Source organism: Trachurus trachurus, assembly GCF_905171665.1.
Source record: "Trachurus trachurus genome assembly, chromosome: 10".
Classification (NCBI taxonomy): domain Eukaryota; kingdom Metazoa; phylum Chordata; class Actinopteri; order Carangiformes; family Carangidae; genus Trachurus; species Trachurus trachurus.
In genome coordinates this window covers 23564322-23582244 of record NC_139894.1, presented here as the reverse complement: position 1 = coordinate 23582244, position 17923 = coordinate 23564322, and the positions used below count along the sequence as shown (strand labels likewise).

Genomic DNA, 17923 nt, shown 5'->3' with positions numbered 1-17923 from the left:
GGAGAGAAAAGGGAGGTATGGGCAAATGAAAAGGTAGTCAAACAAATAAAGGGAAGAAGAAGACGGTGAAGAAAAATAGCTGTGAACCAGAGGGAGAAAGTGAGAGTAAAGTGGAGAGACATAGATGATTTTGTATTCTGCGCTGAAGGAAAAGGAATGCTTTGTTTAGATTTGAATGAGGTCATGTTATGATAACCCACAGCATGAAAATATTTAGGAACTCAGTGAAGTGAGGAAAAAAGGCCCTTAATAACAGATCATGTTGGACGATTGCTGGCACAAGTTCCTGCTAACGGTGTTGTGCAAGCCGCTCAAGAAATATGAGGTCAGTGCAGTCCTAAGGCTTACACCCACACTCAAAACCACCTCAGACGCATGTTGTTTTACTCATACCCTCAATTTTAAAGAGTTATCTCTACAGAAATGCAAAATTCTGTAATCTGTTTGAAACTTCACCCTGCAGGTGGTCCCGCTCTCAGCATTCAGGAAAAGTCTTCCAACACTGAACAGAGCGATGTTGATCCAGTGGGGAATGTGTTGCTCTTGCTACGGGGTGAACAAGGTCAAGAACTCAGGGGTCAAGCTCATCCATCCTCTGGCAAAATGGAAAGATGTCAGGGGTGTAGCCTATTACTACTGCAGCATGGGTTACTCTCCTGTAGCTGTAGCTGTGGGTGAGCAACAGTGTGCAGTTTGTACTCTGTCGTGACTTTCCATTTCGTAGCCCTGTTAATACGCTGACGTTGGTGTAGATGGGATGTTACCCACTGAATACCACATTAACACATTTAATGGTTAACAGCTGCTGACATGGAAAGACGACACACATGTAAGTCCCAGTGCGTGAATCTTCCTGCGAGGAGCCCTTACAGTGGAGTCTCAACCTTAATCAGAGGATGACAGGAAAGGAGAGACAGATGCATCAGATTTGTCTCAGACTAAAATATTCCTCTCCTTTGAAGACATACTCTCTTCCCTCAGGACCACTCGCTTCATTCCCGTCGTCTAATTTCATTATTCTTCAACCTTCCTCTACCCTGTGACCAGGCCATTTCTGCTGCACTGCAATTTACTTTGCAGTGACATACATGGACAAGAACATATTTTTATTAAGATGTTGTTGTCAGATGTAGGTTGTAAAAATTGCTTTATGTTATTATCAGACTTAAGTGATTTAAAGAAATGTTGTTGCTTCTACCAGGCCAGCGTTGATTCTGTTCCACATTTTGACTCTGTCCCACACCCGCTCTCCTACCATGTTTTCTCAAAACTAAATTATCAAATTACAAACAACAGATGTGAAAGATTTGTGAGGCCTGTCTTCCAACAGTGAAGGTGGTGGGGTTGGGGGTGGGTTAAGGGGGATCTTAGATAAAGTCATTGTGGCTTGCTGAAGTGAAATTCTCCCCCCGCCGAAGTCAGAGGGCTGTCAACAAGATTATCTTCCCCGCGTAGGCAGGAAATCAAATCTGTGAGCCCCATCAACAGGAAATTAAAGAGAACAACATAGTTTAGACAAAAGCCAACAACTCCAGTCAAACCATATCCTCCCAACAGGAACGTCAACCAGTGACAAGACCTGACACTGCTTAAGGATGTCTTCATAGAGAAACACTCCTTAGGTATGTCCAGTTTGTAGATAAACAGCAGCAAGAGCCCCCAGACACCAGACATCCTTCTGTAAATAATGTTAGGAAATTTGGACTTCAGACACCAGTGACTGTCGTCTCCAGTCCCTTGTCAGGCTTATCAGGCCTCATTTCATGTATATCTGTGTATGCTCTTTTGACACAGCCTCTTACATTATTATATAAGCTCAAAATGGAGGGAGTTTACCTGCCCAGATAACAATCTGTCCCACTGAGGGAAATGAATTCAGTTCAAACAATGTAAGAGCCAGCAGATCCCTATCACAGTGTAGAGGAGCATCTGCAATTCAGAGTACAAAACACACAAAACCTTCAACCTATTCAGTGTAAAGTGAAGTTACTGTAAATCCTGTGTGAATGAAACCTACTGAAAAGCAGCTTAAATTCGAATTGACAAACACCCTCTTTGACGACAGTTATGTTTCCCAAATCACACAAACTGATCTCATCTCAATGTCATACATGATCCTTGTTTTATTGTTTTAGCAGGGATAGCGAAGTACAATCTGTCTTAAATTCCACGGGCATGACGGCAATTCGTAAATTAGGCCTGTGTTGTCTGCCGACAGTCCTGAGGGATCTGGAGTCTGACTGTTTCCACAGCTGAGCCTGAGTATCTATAAAACTCTTTTACAGATGATGATCTCATTAATTTGGTGCATTGACAGGTGCAGCTAGAAATCCACATCACTTAGGACTTCAATCAATCAATCAATCAATCAATCAATCAATCAATCAATCAATCAATCAATCAATCAATCAATCAATCAATCAATCAATCAATCATGCATGAATGAATGACTAACTCAACCAACATCTATGGATCTGCATTAGTGGCGAGATAATTAATTATGCAGGATGTTGAATCTCTAAACTAGCCAGGAGAATAATAATTGTTACAAAAAAAATACCATGTCTGCATGCTGTCGGTAATAAAATTTTGAATTACATGCTTCATAATTTATGGGTTTTGTTGTAGCTACATGACTGTGGTCACTATCCAGAAGATTTTTTTTTTTTTTTTTTTTTTTACGATGTATGTGTTTAGCAAGTTAACTTTAGGAGAAGAAAAGGAGAGATAGAAATGAAAGCAAAAAGGGAGGTTTGGTTTTCATTTGCTTAAACAGCCTCCTACATATGGCATTTAAAACCACAACTGCCATGCAAGGGTGTTAGTAGGGGTTGCTATAGTAACACATCCTTCAAACAAACCAGCAAGAAGCTGCAGAGTAGGCAGCCACCAATACATCCATGGCTGCCACATGTAGCCTACAGTAGCTACGTGAATGGAAATAGCCCTACTTGTGTTTTAAATATGTGGTTCACCGACTCTTTGTTAACATGAATGAACCCACATCACAAGTTATGGTGTTAATGGTAGTTAATGCATATTTTGGTCATTGTTTTCTATTTTGTATTAGTCTCATTAAAGTAGGATTAAAGGGCCTGAAGTGGTGAATGTTTTGCTGATTGCTTACTTCATACGCATCGTATGAAGTCTGGGGGCGGTGTTTAGCTCAGTTGGTATGAAGTCATGATCTTGCAAGTAAAAACACACACTATACTATGTTGATATAAAAGCATCATCTGTATCAAAGCATTTTCTACTTTTCAGGCTTGTAAGTTCCATCTGTGTGGGACTTTTATTGTCCTGAATCATTTTAAGGGACCCTTCACCCTCACCCCTGTGAAACTTGCCACTGATAGAGTCCAAAGCAAATCCAAATCTACAGTTTGACATTTCATGTTCCTGCACTATAAATCCAATGAAGTCCTCATTGATTCTCTACATTGATTTAAGGTAGCCCCTCCTGGGTGAAATACCGTGCTGTTCAGTGATGGGAATTTGTGTGTGTATACTGGATGTGGATATACAGTATTTGTAGTGTGGTGTGGTGGGTCATGTTGGGCTGGGCTTCTGTGGATTTGGCTGCATGCCCTGGGACGTCTGTACAGCGAAAACCAGCCACCTCTGCCTTCAACATCTATCCACACGTTCTCAGTTGACAGCACACTTTCAGCAGGACTTAATGGGGCTTAGCTGCTCAAGAGGCCTCTGGCTATACCGTCCACAGTGAGACAACAATAGTGCTTCTATTACAAGTGTTTCCCTAATTGAAATCCTCTATTTATTGAACATTGTATTATTGCTGGTGTGTGGCTGAATTTCTGTGGGGCAAGTAATTCATTTTTGCAGTTAATGAACCTTGTTTTGGCGGATACTTGTAGACCACAGAGGATTATCCTGTGCCGGGTATCACTGAATTAAGATCTTAGTGTGGCAGGTGCAGAAATGTCTGACTCTTTTCAATAAATGTCAGGGGGAACTCAAGTTACGCTCTGTTTGCTATTATAAGCAAATAAATTAGTGTCATTTATCTTTCAGGGCAACGTGTCCTGTGCCTAGAATTATGTGTCTGTGCACAGATAAGTCTTTTGGAAAGTTCAGGCCAGGGCATGACTCAATATTGGCAGCTTTACTGCCCAAGGTGATCTTGGAACACTATGCACATGGTGTAAATGCTTGTGAAATCTGCTCTTGTTAAAAAAAGTTTTTTGGGGGGAATATGCTCATTCACTTATTAGCTTAGGGCGCTTACTTACTAAATACTAAATGAAAGTGCATGCTGGGCCTGCAGTCTGCATCTCTGTTGGACGGGGGCTCAGGGGAGGTGTCGAGGGTCAGTTACTTTCTCAGAGCGATCATTTCAACCCTGCGTCCAGAGTCAACATTCCACCCTATACCTACAGCTGTCTGCATGCAGACCGGGAGGGAGCGAAAGTGAGAGGAAATGAGAGAGAAATGGAAAGAAAATGACAGAAAGAACACTAGTGGAGTAAGAGTTTTTTTTCTCCACCTCCTGAAAAGCTAAGGTTTCACAGGTTTGGCTTCCCCAGCTTCGGAAGGCCCGAATGACTACTGTTATTCATTGCGGGTAGACATCATCAATTACCTCTAATTAACCAGATGATGGTCTGGTGAGCAGAAAATGAAGGAGGCAATTAATCACTCGGGGCACCTCCAGGCCTACTGTTCAACTTAAAGAAAGGGGGAATGTGAATCAAAAGAGTTCGTGGGTCTTTTGTACTTCTCCTCCTCGTGCCCAGGAGCAGGACACGTCCAAACCATTGTGGTCCATAAGCAGCGGAAAATGGAGACTCCTCTGAGGAGTGTATTGGCAGAATCTATCCACCTGACGAAACTAATGGAGAAAACACCCCTTCATCCTCATGCATGTACAGTACACACTGACAGTTGACCCATGAGAGAGGTAGTGTGTAGAGAGTTATTAGATTGGAGGGAATTTACTGCCTCTGTTGAGGTGCAGCTTTTCTCCTCTCTTCTTGCTTGCTTCTGTCAACTTCTGTGGGTGAGTTGTGGGTGGTTGGGAGATGACGTAATGGTGGAAAAGGTCCTGGGTGCAGTTAAACTTGTAATTCAGTGAGGAATCTTTCATCTGGTCAAGGCTGGCCGGCTCTGTCTTTATAAATAATGAGGTTAGTCTTCAAAAGAGGAAAACAGAGGAGGAGGGAAGGAGAGATGTGACACGAAGAAGTCCTTGAGTAACCTACTTACTTACTGAACGCAGCTGAAAAGCCCTCATATTAATTTCTCATACTCATAACATAGTCACAGGTCAGATTTCTCTGCTGTTTACAGTACTGTATAAGGTTCTGCAAGTAAGTCATTGCTGATGCTGAGCATGAAATAATTTGAGTCTTGATCCAGGAAAATATTATCCTGGCCAGAGGAATCCAGAATTTCACTTCCAGATACGGTTTTTGAGGGATCATTCAAGGTCTTTTCACGAGTCACTTATAAGGTTACTCCATAAATCTCCATATTCCGTATGAAATTTAGTCATCCTCAATCACTGTCTTCTCTGCTCATCTAAATTAAATTACAACCTTGAGTATAAGTTCAGAGTAGCAAATGTTAATCTTTTTTTAATAAAATGTGATATTCCCAGCAAGGCAGCAACACCCCCCTCCCCCCCCCAAAAAAGTAAGTGCATGTAGAGTACACCACTGGAAGTCAGCTACTGCTATCATCAGCTGTGCTTGAAGTGAGAGTCTGGGCTGTTTCACCGGTACAAACCCACCCCATGTGTGCTTTATTACCTCATCTTAAGGAATGATTTATGGCTCTCACACAAACCACTCTTCTGCACTGTTTATATCAGTGGAAGATAAAAGAAAATCATGGCTTTATTACCCAGACAGAGTGGGTCTGTTTACACTGCAGACGAGCCTCATTGGAGAGCTGCAACCGGCCTGCATCACACATATCTGATCTGCCTCTTCAGAGGCAATAAACTGTTGGCCGATGTGTGCAAGCCATCACTGAACAAAACTGATACGTGCTAAATACAAAATGGTGTCTTTCAGAGTACAAATTCCATTTCTGTCTACTCCTATTGTTGACAGACATTTTATCCTCATGACTCATCCTGATAAAAAAAGAAAAGAAAAAGAAAAGAGAAGATCCAGCTTTGCTTGGATTTCTGTTGAGATGGTTGTCTGGAGTCCCTTGTGCTTTAGCAGTCAAACACATTACTATTATCAGATGGACTGTTTCTGCTTGTAAATTTATTCAAGATCTCAATGGAAAGTGCATGCCCCTGTGTGCTCCTAGTATCAACCATCTAAAATCTGTTTGCCTATAGCGCCATCCTGTGGTCAGTATGAATATGACACAAAGCACACCAGCGCACACGTCATATAGTTCACATAACTACAACTCATGGCAAGCAAATCGTAACTCCTTCAAAAGTCATGTCAACTCCAGATAAAAGAAACAAACAAAACAAAACAGCAACAACCAAGCGGTGTGTTCCAGTATCACATTATTTTATTAGCCGGTACAGAAGATTAACTGTGTTGTAAGGCTCTGTTTTTACTAAGTTTACACACTTGAGACCAAACAGAACAGCAGCTTACGATACACACCGACCGAGAGGTCAGTGATGTCTACAAACCAAGAAGATACTTGTTTTTTTGTAATCAGAAAAGAATGATAGTGTCTCAACACATTAAACTGATAACACTTCATGTAATTTACAGAGCGTACTATACATCCTCTCTTTAGTGCCAGAAACAGTTACTGTGAGACTTCAGACAATAGTAAAATTAAAGGCTGGTATCACCTTCGACCCGAGGAAAACCTCTTTGATACGAAAACAGTACAGGATCAGTAACTGGGATGACAATGTCTAACGTGTGTGATATTTACTATAGTTGAAGCATGCGAGTTAATACCATACTATTGTCTGCAGAAAAGGATGTTGACGAGGATACACAAGCTAGAAGCGCAGAGGTGTGTGTGTGCTGCACAGCTGGGCGTTGTTTGGATTGTTCTCAGATATGGTTTCTGATTCTGCTCATGGACTCCACTCATTCCCAACCGTTTACATATCAACACATGACCATTCAATCTCACCTTTGAACATAACCCACTGATGCATTTAATATGAGAAAATGTAATCTTAAATGTGGAGATAGGCTGGGAGAAAACACTGTATGTAACATTGTGAAATATCCTTTCTCATGTTCCAGCAACAGCAAATGTGGTAATTGAATGACCTGTACATATCAGGTTTGGTTTCCTGTAAGTGCTTTTTACTGATAGATGGTACAGTGTCTCAGCTAAGGATGGTAATAATGCAGTGAGATACAGCATATTGTCATGTTTGCCACTGCATTTAGGAACACTGAAATAAAGTCAACATCACAAAGCCAAGTTATGTATCAGTTGGTCTGCAGTTAAACACGTCTTCACATAGTTTTATAAAGTGGGCAGCACAGGGGGCCATCATTCATTCACTGGATTTTTTTTACAATGTATTTAATGGTGCAACTTAAAGCAAAATCTAAACTCTCTGAAAACAGTTGTATGCCAAGAATATCTCTAATCATTCTCACATCAATAAGCAGAATCAGAAATCATTTTAAAATTAAATAAATCCCACACTTGAGAGAAATTACTTCAAAGAACCCAACGCTAGGACTCTGGGACTGTCTGAAAGTAGCTGGAGTACTCATGATCAGGGAGCGAGGGGTCCCAGCCTCAGCTCCACGTGGTGGGTGAGCCAGATGGGCTCAGCAGTGTTGTCGCCTCCCTCCTCGCTCTGCCTGACGGGAGCCGCAAGGTTGCGGAAATCATGTTTGATCTTAACTGAAACAGTGACGTCTGCATCCTCTTCTTTCTGAGGGATCACCTTGATGAAGAAACCAATCTTGTTGGATTTCCGGAAGGCAACAACACTGGAGGGAGGACAGAAATCAGGTAAGGAGTTCCTCCACACTCACCATTGATTTTGTGTGTGTGTGTGTACCGTATATGTGTGTGTGTGTACTTACTCTGGGTCATCCTGGAAGTCCTGAGGTTCAGCCAGTTCATCATATTCAGCAGCAGCATCTTTTCCTGCCAAGACTAGTTCCTTGCTGGGTACTATGACCTGAGCACAAATATGGTTTGAACATTTAGTGATTTTCCAGACTTTGTGAGTAGGGATGCACATTTTGATTTTTTTTCCCCTGACCAATAACCGACGCTCGTTAACTGATTATTAACCGTTAACCGATAAGATTAAGACGCTAGCGGCGCATGGCCAAAAAAAGAAAAAGAAAAAAGATTGCTCCAATTTTTTTCTTTGCCGTTAAATACACACGCGCGCTGCGGCGGCTGATCAGCGCCACATGTCACATCCACTATGCTGTCTCAGCTGATCGTGCTCAGATCTTTCAATGTAGAACTGTTTTATACAAAGTGCAGCCAAACACCAGACTGAAGGAACAGCAGAGCTCCTCTGACAGCTGCAGGAGAGCTGCAGGTGAACAGGCTGGAGAGCAGCGACGTCCTCTTTTTTTTCAGCGCCATAGTAACAGGTGATGCACATCTACAGTATGTCCGTGTAGCTACATTTATTGTCTGACCTTCCTTCAGGGGGCTGATGCACATACTGTCAGTCCTCCTGTGTAACTTTTTGCTGCGAAATATGACTGAAGGCACGTGAAATCTGCACGGGTCGACACACCCCCATGAGTTGATGACCTAAGGAGCTAATAATATAATTGAAAAAAAAAAGAAGATAGTATTAATCGGTCAAAGTTCTTGTTATCGGTTAACGGTTAAACGGTTAATCGGTTAATCACGTGCATCCCTAGTGAGAAGGGGGATTTTTCTGATTATTATCAGCCGATTTTCACTCAAATATGTGATTGGTAGCACCTCGTCACCAATCACCTATGGTTATGGCTGTGTGCTGTATTACATATACCAATGTGCAAAAGAACATGTCAGCCTTTTGAACAATGTGTGGGATTGATACAAAATACTGTACAACATCTGCAAATTAAGCATGCAAAAAAAATACTGTTATCAGACAATCTCACTTACAGGTAATCAATATTGGTATCTGTGGTAGGTAAAGAAAGAAAAAACCTTGATTGGGGCATCCCTAAAACATACAGACTGTTGAAATGAAATGCATAATACATGTGTAGTGGGTGCGTGAACCCAGCCGTGGGTACAGCAGGTCGATGAAGTCAACAGTGCGTGGCTCAATGCAGTTCACTTTGCCCTCCAGGTGTTTGAATATCAGGTCAAGCAGAATGACAGGACTGCACATTTTGGTTGGCCATAACGTGAATGGAAATGGGTCATGAAGATGCTCTGTTTTGGCCAGGAGCATTTCCTTGCCCAGCCTGGCCCATGACTTCATCACTAAAGAGGCCAAGACACACAGCCCGTAGTCACTGAGGTCCTCGCAGCAGCTGCTGGCAACACCGCGTACATTTTTTTCCACAGGAACATGGCACTCTGTGCGTGCGACAGCTGACAGATGGAGGTAAAAAAACCCAACTGTTATGCATATGAGACGATGTGAAGGCTAATTATTCCTTAAGTAACTGATGGAGCTGACCACCCTGTACTCTCTGAAGCTCACTGGTTGGACTGTAGCAATACTGTTCAATATGACAGGCTAATATTTGAGAACAGGCAGGTTGTGAGCAACTGCCACAATCTGTAATTGTGGCAGTTTGTGCCACGTTACTGAAGAGGAAAGAAATTATGCTCTCTCCAGTAGTTCTGGCTCCATTCATTGACATCTGGCCATCCTGTGGGGCAGATGGACTCCCACCTGTGCTGACAGACCTACAGTCATGACAGGTGACTGAAACTAGAGACAAGTACCTTGGCAGTGCTGTTGATGTCATCGGGATCTTCCTCCTCACAAGCAGCCAGTGTGACGTGGGTGATGTTCTCCACTGGGTTGGTCAGAGTCAACAGCACTTGGCTCTCCTAAGTAGAGTAGAAAAGACAAGTTGAACCCTTTCAACTCTGGCTGAATTCACTTTAAAAGGCTATGGCAGTGCTTAAAGCAACACTCGGCTCTTCCTTTGACCGCTGACAAAAGGCAGCCTTTCTACCTCTGCAAATGCCTGGGGACCAGAGGATTCATGGAGGGAGGAATGGGTAGCAGCGTTTTGTCCTGATCAGGGATGTTTTTTAACAAACAGCTTCTTAAGAAGGTTAAATGCTTCCCAGACTGTCTGCAGTACATCAGTCTCTCGGCATCACACTTGCTCATAACATGTATTAATAGATGCAATCTCTCACATCCGATTCACATCCCAGTCTTAGGGACTCTCACCTACATGCACTGCACCACTGGTCTCGCAAATTTGTGTATAAGCACTTTTATAATCTTGTTCTTGGAATAATTTTGATATTGTGAACTGCTTGTGTATTCTTTTAGTGTTGTTTTGTATAGGTACATTGTGTTTAAATGGCCCTTTATACAGCAGTTCACACAGGCATAGGCTCATACTTAATTAATTTTACAGTAGGACAGTAAAAATTGAGACAGTATGACAGTATGTCACAGACTCAGTGAGGTTAATGGTTAAGATTATTAATATAATGAGTAAAACATGTAAAAGAAATGTCCCCTATAGCAGAGCACACACTGACCTTCATGTACCGGAGATTCGGAATGGACATAATTCTCACTTCAGGGATATAACTCCTGTGGACATAGGCAGAGGGCCAATCAATACACCGTAACACTCAAAACATATTCACAGCACTCAGCGTGTACATTCACACTACATTCATCAAAAGCTCAAATAAAAACAGCTTTGTCTTTACTTTAACAAAAAACTCAAGTCAATGTAGAATGAGGCAAATTCATCATAGCAGAGGAAAAGAAAAACAGATAAATTATTAAGTACACTTCATGTACAGTGGAAACTCACATTTACAGGAAAAAGAAATGAAAAACTCTTGACCTTTGAATGTAGGCTATATGCAGTGAGGCAATTTTTGCTAGTGCTGGTTGAAAAGCATCTCTTCCAAATATTGCCAGGCATGTGATGGTTTATTTATCAAAATAAATTAGAGTTCAAGTAAAAACCATTTATAATTACTAAATGTCTTTAATATTAAAATATATGTGAACATTTTCCTGAGCATATGCTAATCTAATTAAACTACATCAGCCTTGAGGCAGGATTAGACTTTTAATTAAATGAAAAAAAGTGTTCAATAACATAATGGAAGCACATAATGTAGACGTGATGACCAATACTCACACAGCCACCAGCTGAATTTTAAACTTGATTGAAGTCGGATTAAACTCTGGCTTGCTCAAGTTGTGCTCACATTTCTGAAAGAGTAAATTAAAAACATTATTATCTAAATGTGATCTACATAAAAGCAAAAACCTTTGACTGATGCAGAGGAGTAAAAACCCTGAAGTGGTACTGACCCTGCAGCGGAGCGAGCGCTTCATCAGAAGGTGTTTGTGTCTCGGGTGGAGTTGAGACGCCCCCGCTGGCTGGAAGTCAGGCTGCAGAAGCCGCTGGCGCAGTGTGGTCACTGAAGGGGCAGGGATACAACTTAACCTCAATTAGAGCGACATAAGTTTGAATTACTGTGTAACAAGCTCTGAACAGAGAACTTACCCTCTGGTAAACTGATGGGCCTGGTGTAACAATCTTCAGGAAGGGGCTCCACTTCATCAAGAGCCTGGGCAGGTTCAATAGTGATCTCCTTCTGGTCCTCACCCTCTTTAAGGCTAGTGGACAGATACACAAATAGTGCTGTCAACAGTGGTTATGTCTTATATAGATGATATTAAAGGTAAACTAAATGCTGACCACACTGCAATGCCGTGAGACTCACATTTTCAACACTAAGATCACAAACATATCCCAATTCATGGTACAGGTTGTTTTAGGCTTAGGGGTTATAACACATTGACTCACTCTCATTAATTTAACCTATATCTTATAGTACATTATGACTCAGCATTTTCAAAAGAGAGATTTGAAACACATCTGAGGTAGGAAATCCACTTTACAGTTTACTAGTGATGATATTCTTTTTTGGTCAAATAAACATTAAAGTTACATGGTTGTGCAGCTGTGAAGAGTCTCTGACCTCTGAGATTTTAGACCTGACCACTCAACATCAACCTCTAAAACCAAAAGACAACAGTATTTACTGTATTGTTTTCATGGTGTTTTTGCCAGATTTACACTCATCTCCTGGATTTGACAGCGAACACCATGCCAATTATCAATTTTCATATGTTGAGGATACCTGAATGCATTCCAGTATAGATTTAAAAATGATCCCTGCTATCAACCATATTACTAAAAGGAGGTGATGAAAACTCTGAGGGGAGAAAAAAAGGGTGATGAACTGTTCACTATGATGGATTACCCATATATTCCAAGCCAAGTTTCAAGGCTCTGCAAATTGATTTTCCTGACACTCTGAAATTAATGAAACAATGGGTGCTGGAAGGTTAGAAGTCAATTTATCTCAGTCACCGATAATATATACACATACACAATGTGTAGTTAATGAGTTGAAACACGCAAACCCAGGGGAGTTATCCTTTAAATTTACAGAAGTTTTACCCAGGAAAAAAAAATAGTTGTGTGTGCGCCGTTTAAGCACTAGTGATTCCCATTATAAGACAAAATAGCACTCACGAAAGGCCTGCCAGGCTTGATATGGGAGCTCCAGGTCTCTGTCTCTGCAGTCTGGTTCCAAGGCCATATTTTTCCTGAGTGAATTTGGGGGGGGAAACTGATCAGACATCAAAATTATGGAGGACTAAAACCATTTATGAAATTACCTAATCTGTAGCTACAGCTATTTGTCTACATGACTACATTTAACACAAAGTCTTGACCTGAAAGGATAACTTCTACACACAAAAATGGAAAGAAACAATACTTCAGACATAACAAAAACAACAACAATATATATCATCTGTCTTGTGGTAACAGACGGTAACAGGAGCCTTTCTGCCCAGGACAGTGAGAAAGAATCAACTATGTGAGATTGAGGGTTTAGGCCTTAATGAGTATGACAAATATTTTGGTCTGGTTACACAATCTTGTATTTCTTTTCACCCTCTAACTAACATGAAGGCTCCCATTGTGTGGATCTTGGTCTCATTTACCCAAAGAAACATTCATGTGATCTGTGGGGTCACTTAGTAACATATTAGACAGGAAATAAAGAGATGACAGTGCTACAGTACAGTGTAAAGATGAGACTACCCAAGGTGTGAAAAATACAACTCACCACCACATGAATAGTGTGTTGCTGGGGGGTAAAAACCAAAATATCAGAGTGCATAAGCAAAGAAAAAAAGAGAGAATTAAGAAACAGGTGAAACCAAAGCAATTTAGCAAACATTAGTGGCATTTGGTGACATGCAACAGCAACAGAATTGCATAGCTTGTGGAAAACAACAGCAGAAATCACAGCTTAGGTGTTTAAATTGTATTGAGATATAAGGGAAACCAGTTTGCATTACTGAATCTTAATAATTGTGAAAGCAGAATGCAATAAGGTGAAAACATGCCAACAAGCTTAAGAACCATGTCCACACCAGGGTGTTTTGACTTTTTTTTGGAAAATAGCAGGGAAAATAAGTATTGAACGCATCAACATTTTTCTCAGAAAATATATTTGTAATAGAGCTATTGACATGACATTTTCACCAGATGTCAGCAATAACCCAAGTCATGAAAGTAAGTGAAATGACACAGGGAATAAGTATTGAACACATGAAGAGGTGCAAAAAGGTATGAAAAGCCAAGAAAGCAACTGGAGTCTGTCAGTATTTAGAAAGTAATCCTGTCCCCTATCAGTGCAAAGTAAGTTGACGCCTATAACAACGTTTCTCATCACCAATGTATCACACAAGAGGCATCTCATGATGGGGGAAAAGCAAAGAGCTTCTCAAGACATTCAGAAACTTATGTTGCAGAACATACTGATGGCATCAGTTACAGAGGTGTCTGAATGCACCGTTTTATCCCTTAGTGCCGTTATCCGGAACTAAGAAGAACAAAATTTTAGCATAAACTGGCCACAAACAGATGCTCCTCACAAGACTTCTGACAGAGTCAAAAGAAAACTAAGAACAGTTGTCCAAGAGCCAAGGAGCCCTGACAGAGAGCTGTAGAGACCTGCAATTAGCAGGTACAGTTATAAAAAATCAAAACAATGAGTAATGCATTTAACCGCCATGGGCTCTATGCATGCTCACCATGCAAGTCTATTGACGTGTTCAATGCTTATTTTCCCTGCTGATACACAAGTAACTTGAAAATGTCCATTTGTTTAATAAACGAACAGCATGTTCACATTAATCCACCAAAGTATAGACATGGTGTGAAAATTGCACTTCAACCAAAATTACCGCAGCTGATACAGCTAATTATTTTATCCTGTTTGAGTTACAGGTGTGCTAATTATATCCTTAATGGTTCACACATTCTCAACGATGGAGAACCCTCAGTTAGGAACATATCTGTATCAAATTTATCTTGAAAGATTGTTGATCTGTGCTTTCCAAAAGTACAGACACCTTTTTATAACAAATAACAGACAGACAACAGACGTTAAGGGTTAGGAAGAAGATATGGATGTTTGAATTGGAGCAGAGTACCGAAAATGCCAGAGGCATGCACTGTCGTCTCCTGGCCAACTTCTTCCTGTCTCTCTCTTGCCTCTCTCTGTGGGCCAGTTGCTGGTAATACTCAATCAGCTTGTTGATCTGTGGGGGGCAAAAATTCAATTCAGAAACTGGCAATCAATTATTAAAGCATTTTTTATAAGATAAGAAACATGACAAGTTGGGCAAGGGTAAGCCAAGAAAGTAACACAATAATCCAAGAGGACATTACTGCAAAGCAATTTGCTTGCAGATTATAACTTAAAGGGACAACGAGGAGTTTTGGAAAAGCGAAGCATTTTCACACTACATTTATGAGCCTCCACCACGCGCACCGTGAAATTCTTTGACCGGCGCAAGACAGACTCATGTTTTCATTCATCAAGAATTAAAGTCAGAGGTTCGAAGACGATAACATACCGTTGTAGTTCCGACCATAAACGGCGATTCGCCGGAGTTATTCTCATGACTCGCCACGAAACCGAAAGTAAAGAAACGCTGGTCGGCTCGACCAGCATTTCCGCCACCACTAATAATAACAAAATAACGATAGAGACAAAACGATATATTTATCGAAAATGGGCCCATTAACAAGTGTGGGTAACGTAGATTCATCCACATTAACGTGAGACTTTTTTATAACCAAATAGAAACTCCTTGTTGTCCCTTTAACTTCTGCAATATGGAAAACTGAACCATGTTGATCAGCTATAATCACAAAATCATTGAAAGACTTGGTACAATTATAGGCATTTGGAGTAATTTGTTTAACAACCACTTGGAAAAGTTGCAAAAATCGAAATGGGACTTGTTTGTGCCACATTTGTGTCCTAAGCAGCCACTTTGTTTGCACAGTTTACTTTTGCTATCTGTGGGTTGCTTATTCTGAGACACATCTATTCAAAAAGAAGCAATGCATGATCAGGAAACATGTGAGCAACTCGAGAGATGACCAGAGGGGAAAACCTACCCGCTGAGTATGAGGGGTCTCTGGTTCCTGCCATCCTCCACTGGCTGTAGTTAAAGTACAACAGACCAAAGCATTAGACTTGAGACAGTCATAGTGAAAGAGTAGCTCCTGGGTTACAACAAAACTTTAACATAATAAAGCATTTTAACACTGATGCCTAAGTTAATAATTCAGACCACATCAGTATGTTAACAAAATATGAGCACGCACCAACTGATTTGTCAGCCATGCCCACATCCCTGGAGGTCCAGCGACAGAAGCCACAGGCCAAATAATAGGCCTTCTTCATGGCCGTCTTGGTAGGATCATCGGGCAGAGGAGATGGGATGTTGGTGGCCCGCGTGGACAGTGTGTGCATGCAACATGGGCAGTCGAAACAGTTTGCACACCTACAGAGGAGCACAAAGAAAGCCAGGGAGGAAAGGAGGATATCATTGACATAAACAAGATATACAATGCCACTTGATAAATACAAAGTGACCAAGATGGGTGCTGAACAGGTAACCAGCCTTCTCAATGTATTAGCACAAAAGTCTCACCTGTTCTTTTTAAGTTTAGCCTCTGCAGACGGCATGTTCTCCAGACAGCTTGGACAATAGTGGGAGTCCACCTGTTCACCAGAAACGGGGGTGCGAGGAAGAAGTCAGCCAAATTCCACCTCATCTTACACTTCATTTTTGACTGGCTTCATAATTGTTAAATTGTCAAAGAGCTTACTACAACATAAACAAAACAAGATGAGGGAGGGGGACTGAATATATATATATTTCCCCACTGTGTTTCATACAAAGCGTTACATGAGAAGGAAAAACTTCAGACTATTAATGTTTAGTTGCTATTGAATAAATATCTGTATCACTCTGGGTGTGGTGTCCATAACTGTGAGCCACGTTAACAGGCGGTTATTGACGATGAAGACATTAGCTGGGGTCGACCAAAGTAAAAACATAATGTTGTACTTCTCGGATAAACCGCTAAGAGTCTTTATATGTGAACTAACCAGGTTGTTTTACGCTAAACTCGAAAGATTGCAAGTGCTAACTAGCGTTTAGCCTGTTCTATGGATAACGCTAACCCCCAACGGAAGTTAGATCGTCGCAGCCAATGAGATGAGCGGACCGCCGTGATTGACAGGCAGCCTATCCAATAGAATGCACAAGAAACTTCCGCTAATCCCGCCTACCTGTCAAAGCTACCAGCTAGCCGGCTAACAACAATGTAGCCGCCGACCAGATGAAGCTAACAGCTAGCTCGTCAACACCGGAGCGCAGTAAAGGAAAACGTTAACGTACCTCGTGAGACACACATTCCAGAGACCGCAGCTCGCTACAGTAGCGACAGAAATAGAGCTGAGATATAGGTGCTCTGATCTTTTTCTCTCCACGGACCAGATAGACAACTCTATCCGGCTGCAGAAGGGACGCCATCTCTGAGCCGTACAGCTGAGTCCGGAGGCCAGCAGCACTGACTGTCTGCCGCTGTTTATGTCACCGCTGGTCGCTATGGCCGCCCGGTGCTCCCTGTCGACCCCCTGTGGTCAACATCAGAACTGCATGGTGACAGTGAGGCGGCACCATAGACTACTATAGAGCCGCTGTCTGAACTAGTGAAAGAAAAACAGTGACAGAAAGACATCAAGGACAGGGGTGATGATGACCATACATTTTGATAGCAGCAGTAGAGCGACGTTTCATGAAGCACCTTTACCACAGCTTATGGCAAAGTAAGTAGATCCACTCTCCTGTGATGTTTTGTAAAGAAGTGGAGAGGGGACTTGAGTTGAAGCAAGCAAGCAACTTTTGAAAGTAATTCAATTTCAATGTGGTCATAATTTAGGCTGTCAATGCATGCAATAAAAAATGACAAAGAAAAAAAAAGATCATTACATTTGCACATAGGTCTTCCTGTATAATAAATATTTTTTTAGCATTGTACAAAAACTGTGAATGTTTTCCATCAAAATGTTAAGTTACCTTGTTAAAAAAAGAAAAGAAAAATAATATGCAAATACTGCCCATTTCAAACCTCAAGGTGTTTCCTAAATTCAAATAAATAGCCTAAATAAAGACATAAATTTACAGTTACACTTGGATCTAAGGTTACTTCTAAATAGATAGGCCTACCCATATTTTATTAAATTTATAATACCCTGAAAATCCTTGTCATAGAGTTCCAGGGCCTGTGACTAAGTGTCTGAAAATTCACATTTTAAACTGAACACAAGTATTAGCTATTACAACAATAAAAGTACTGATTTCCATTTCTGCAGGCTGCAGTGATGCATGTGAACCAGTTTGTGTAACCCAGAGGTTACT

The 17923-nt window shown here is 41.2% G+C and overlaps 1 protein-coding gene across 1 annotated transcript; it reads right to left on the bottom strand.

Moving 5' to 3' along the window:
• Positions 1 to 6479: 6479 nt before the first annotated feature.
• On the bottom strand, positions 6480 to 17086 carry dctn4 (dynactin 4). The gene is made up of 13 exons (XM_083980927.1): positions 16901 to 17086; positions 16148 to 16218; positions 15819 to 15997; positions 15609 to 15652; positions 14633 to 14740; positions 12657 to 12730; positions 11619 to 11731; positions 11423 to 11532; positions 11247 to 11320; positions 10627 to 10681; positions 9847 to 9954; positions 8010 to 8107; positions 6480 to 7913 (listed from the first exon to the last, which is right to left on the bottom strand). The coding sequence occupies exons 1-13, from the start codon at positions 17033 to 17035 to the stop codon at positions 7694 to 7696; spliced, it is 1389 nt and encodes a 462-aa protein (XP_083837053.1). The 5' UTR covers positions 17036 to 17086; the 3' UTR covers positions 6480 to 7693.
• Between the last annotated feature and the right edge of the window lie 837 nt (positions 17087 to 17923).

What these genes read in the sequence shown, in the direction of transcription:
- dctn4 (XM_083980927.1), bottom strand. Translation starts at nt 17,035, where the DNA reads ATGGCGTCCCTTCTGCAGCCGGATAGAGTTGTCTATCTGGTCCGTGGA. An exon ending in CATGGCTGACAAATCAGTTG is followed by an intron (nt 15,653 to 15,818) that starts GTGCGTGCTCAT and finishes CTTTAACTACAG; the next exon opens with CCAGTGGAGGATGGCAGGAA. An exon ending in GCCCATCAGTTTACCAGAGG is followed by an intron (nt 11,533 to 11,618) that starts GTAAGTTCTCTG and finishes CTGCCCCTTCAG; the next exon opens with TGACCACACTGCGCCAGCGG.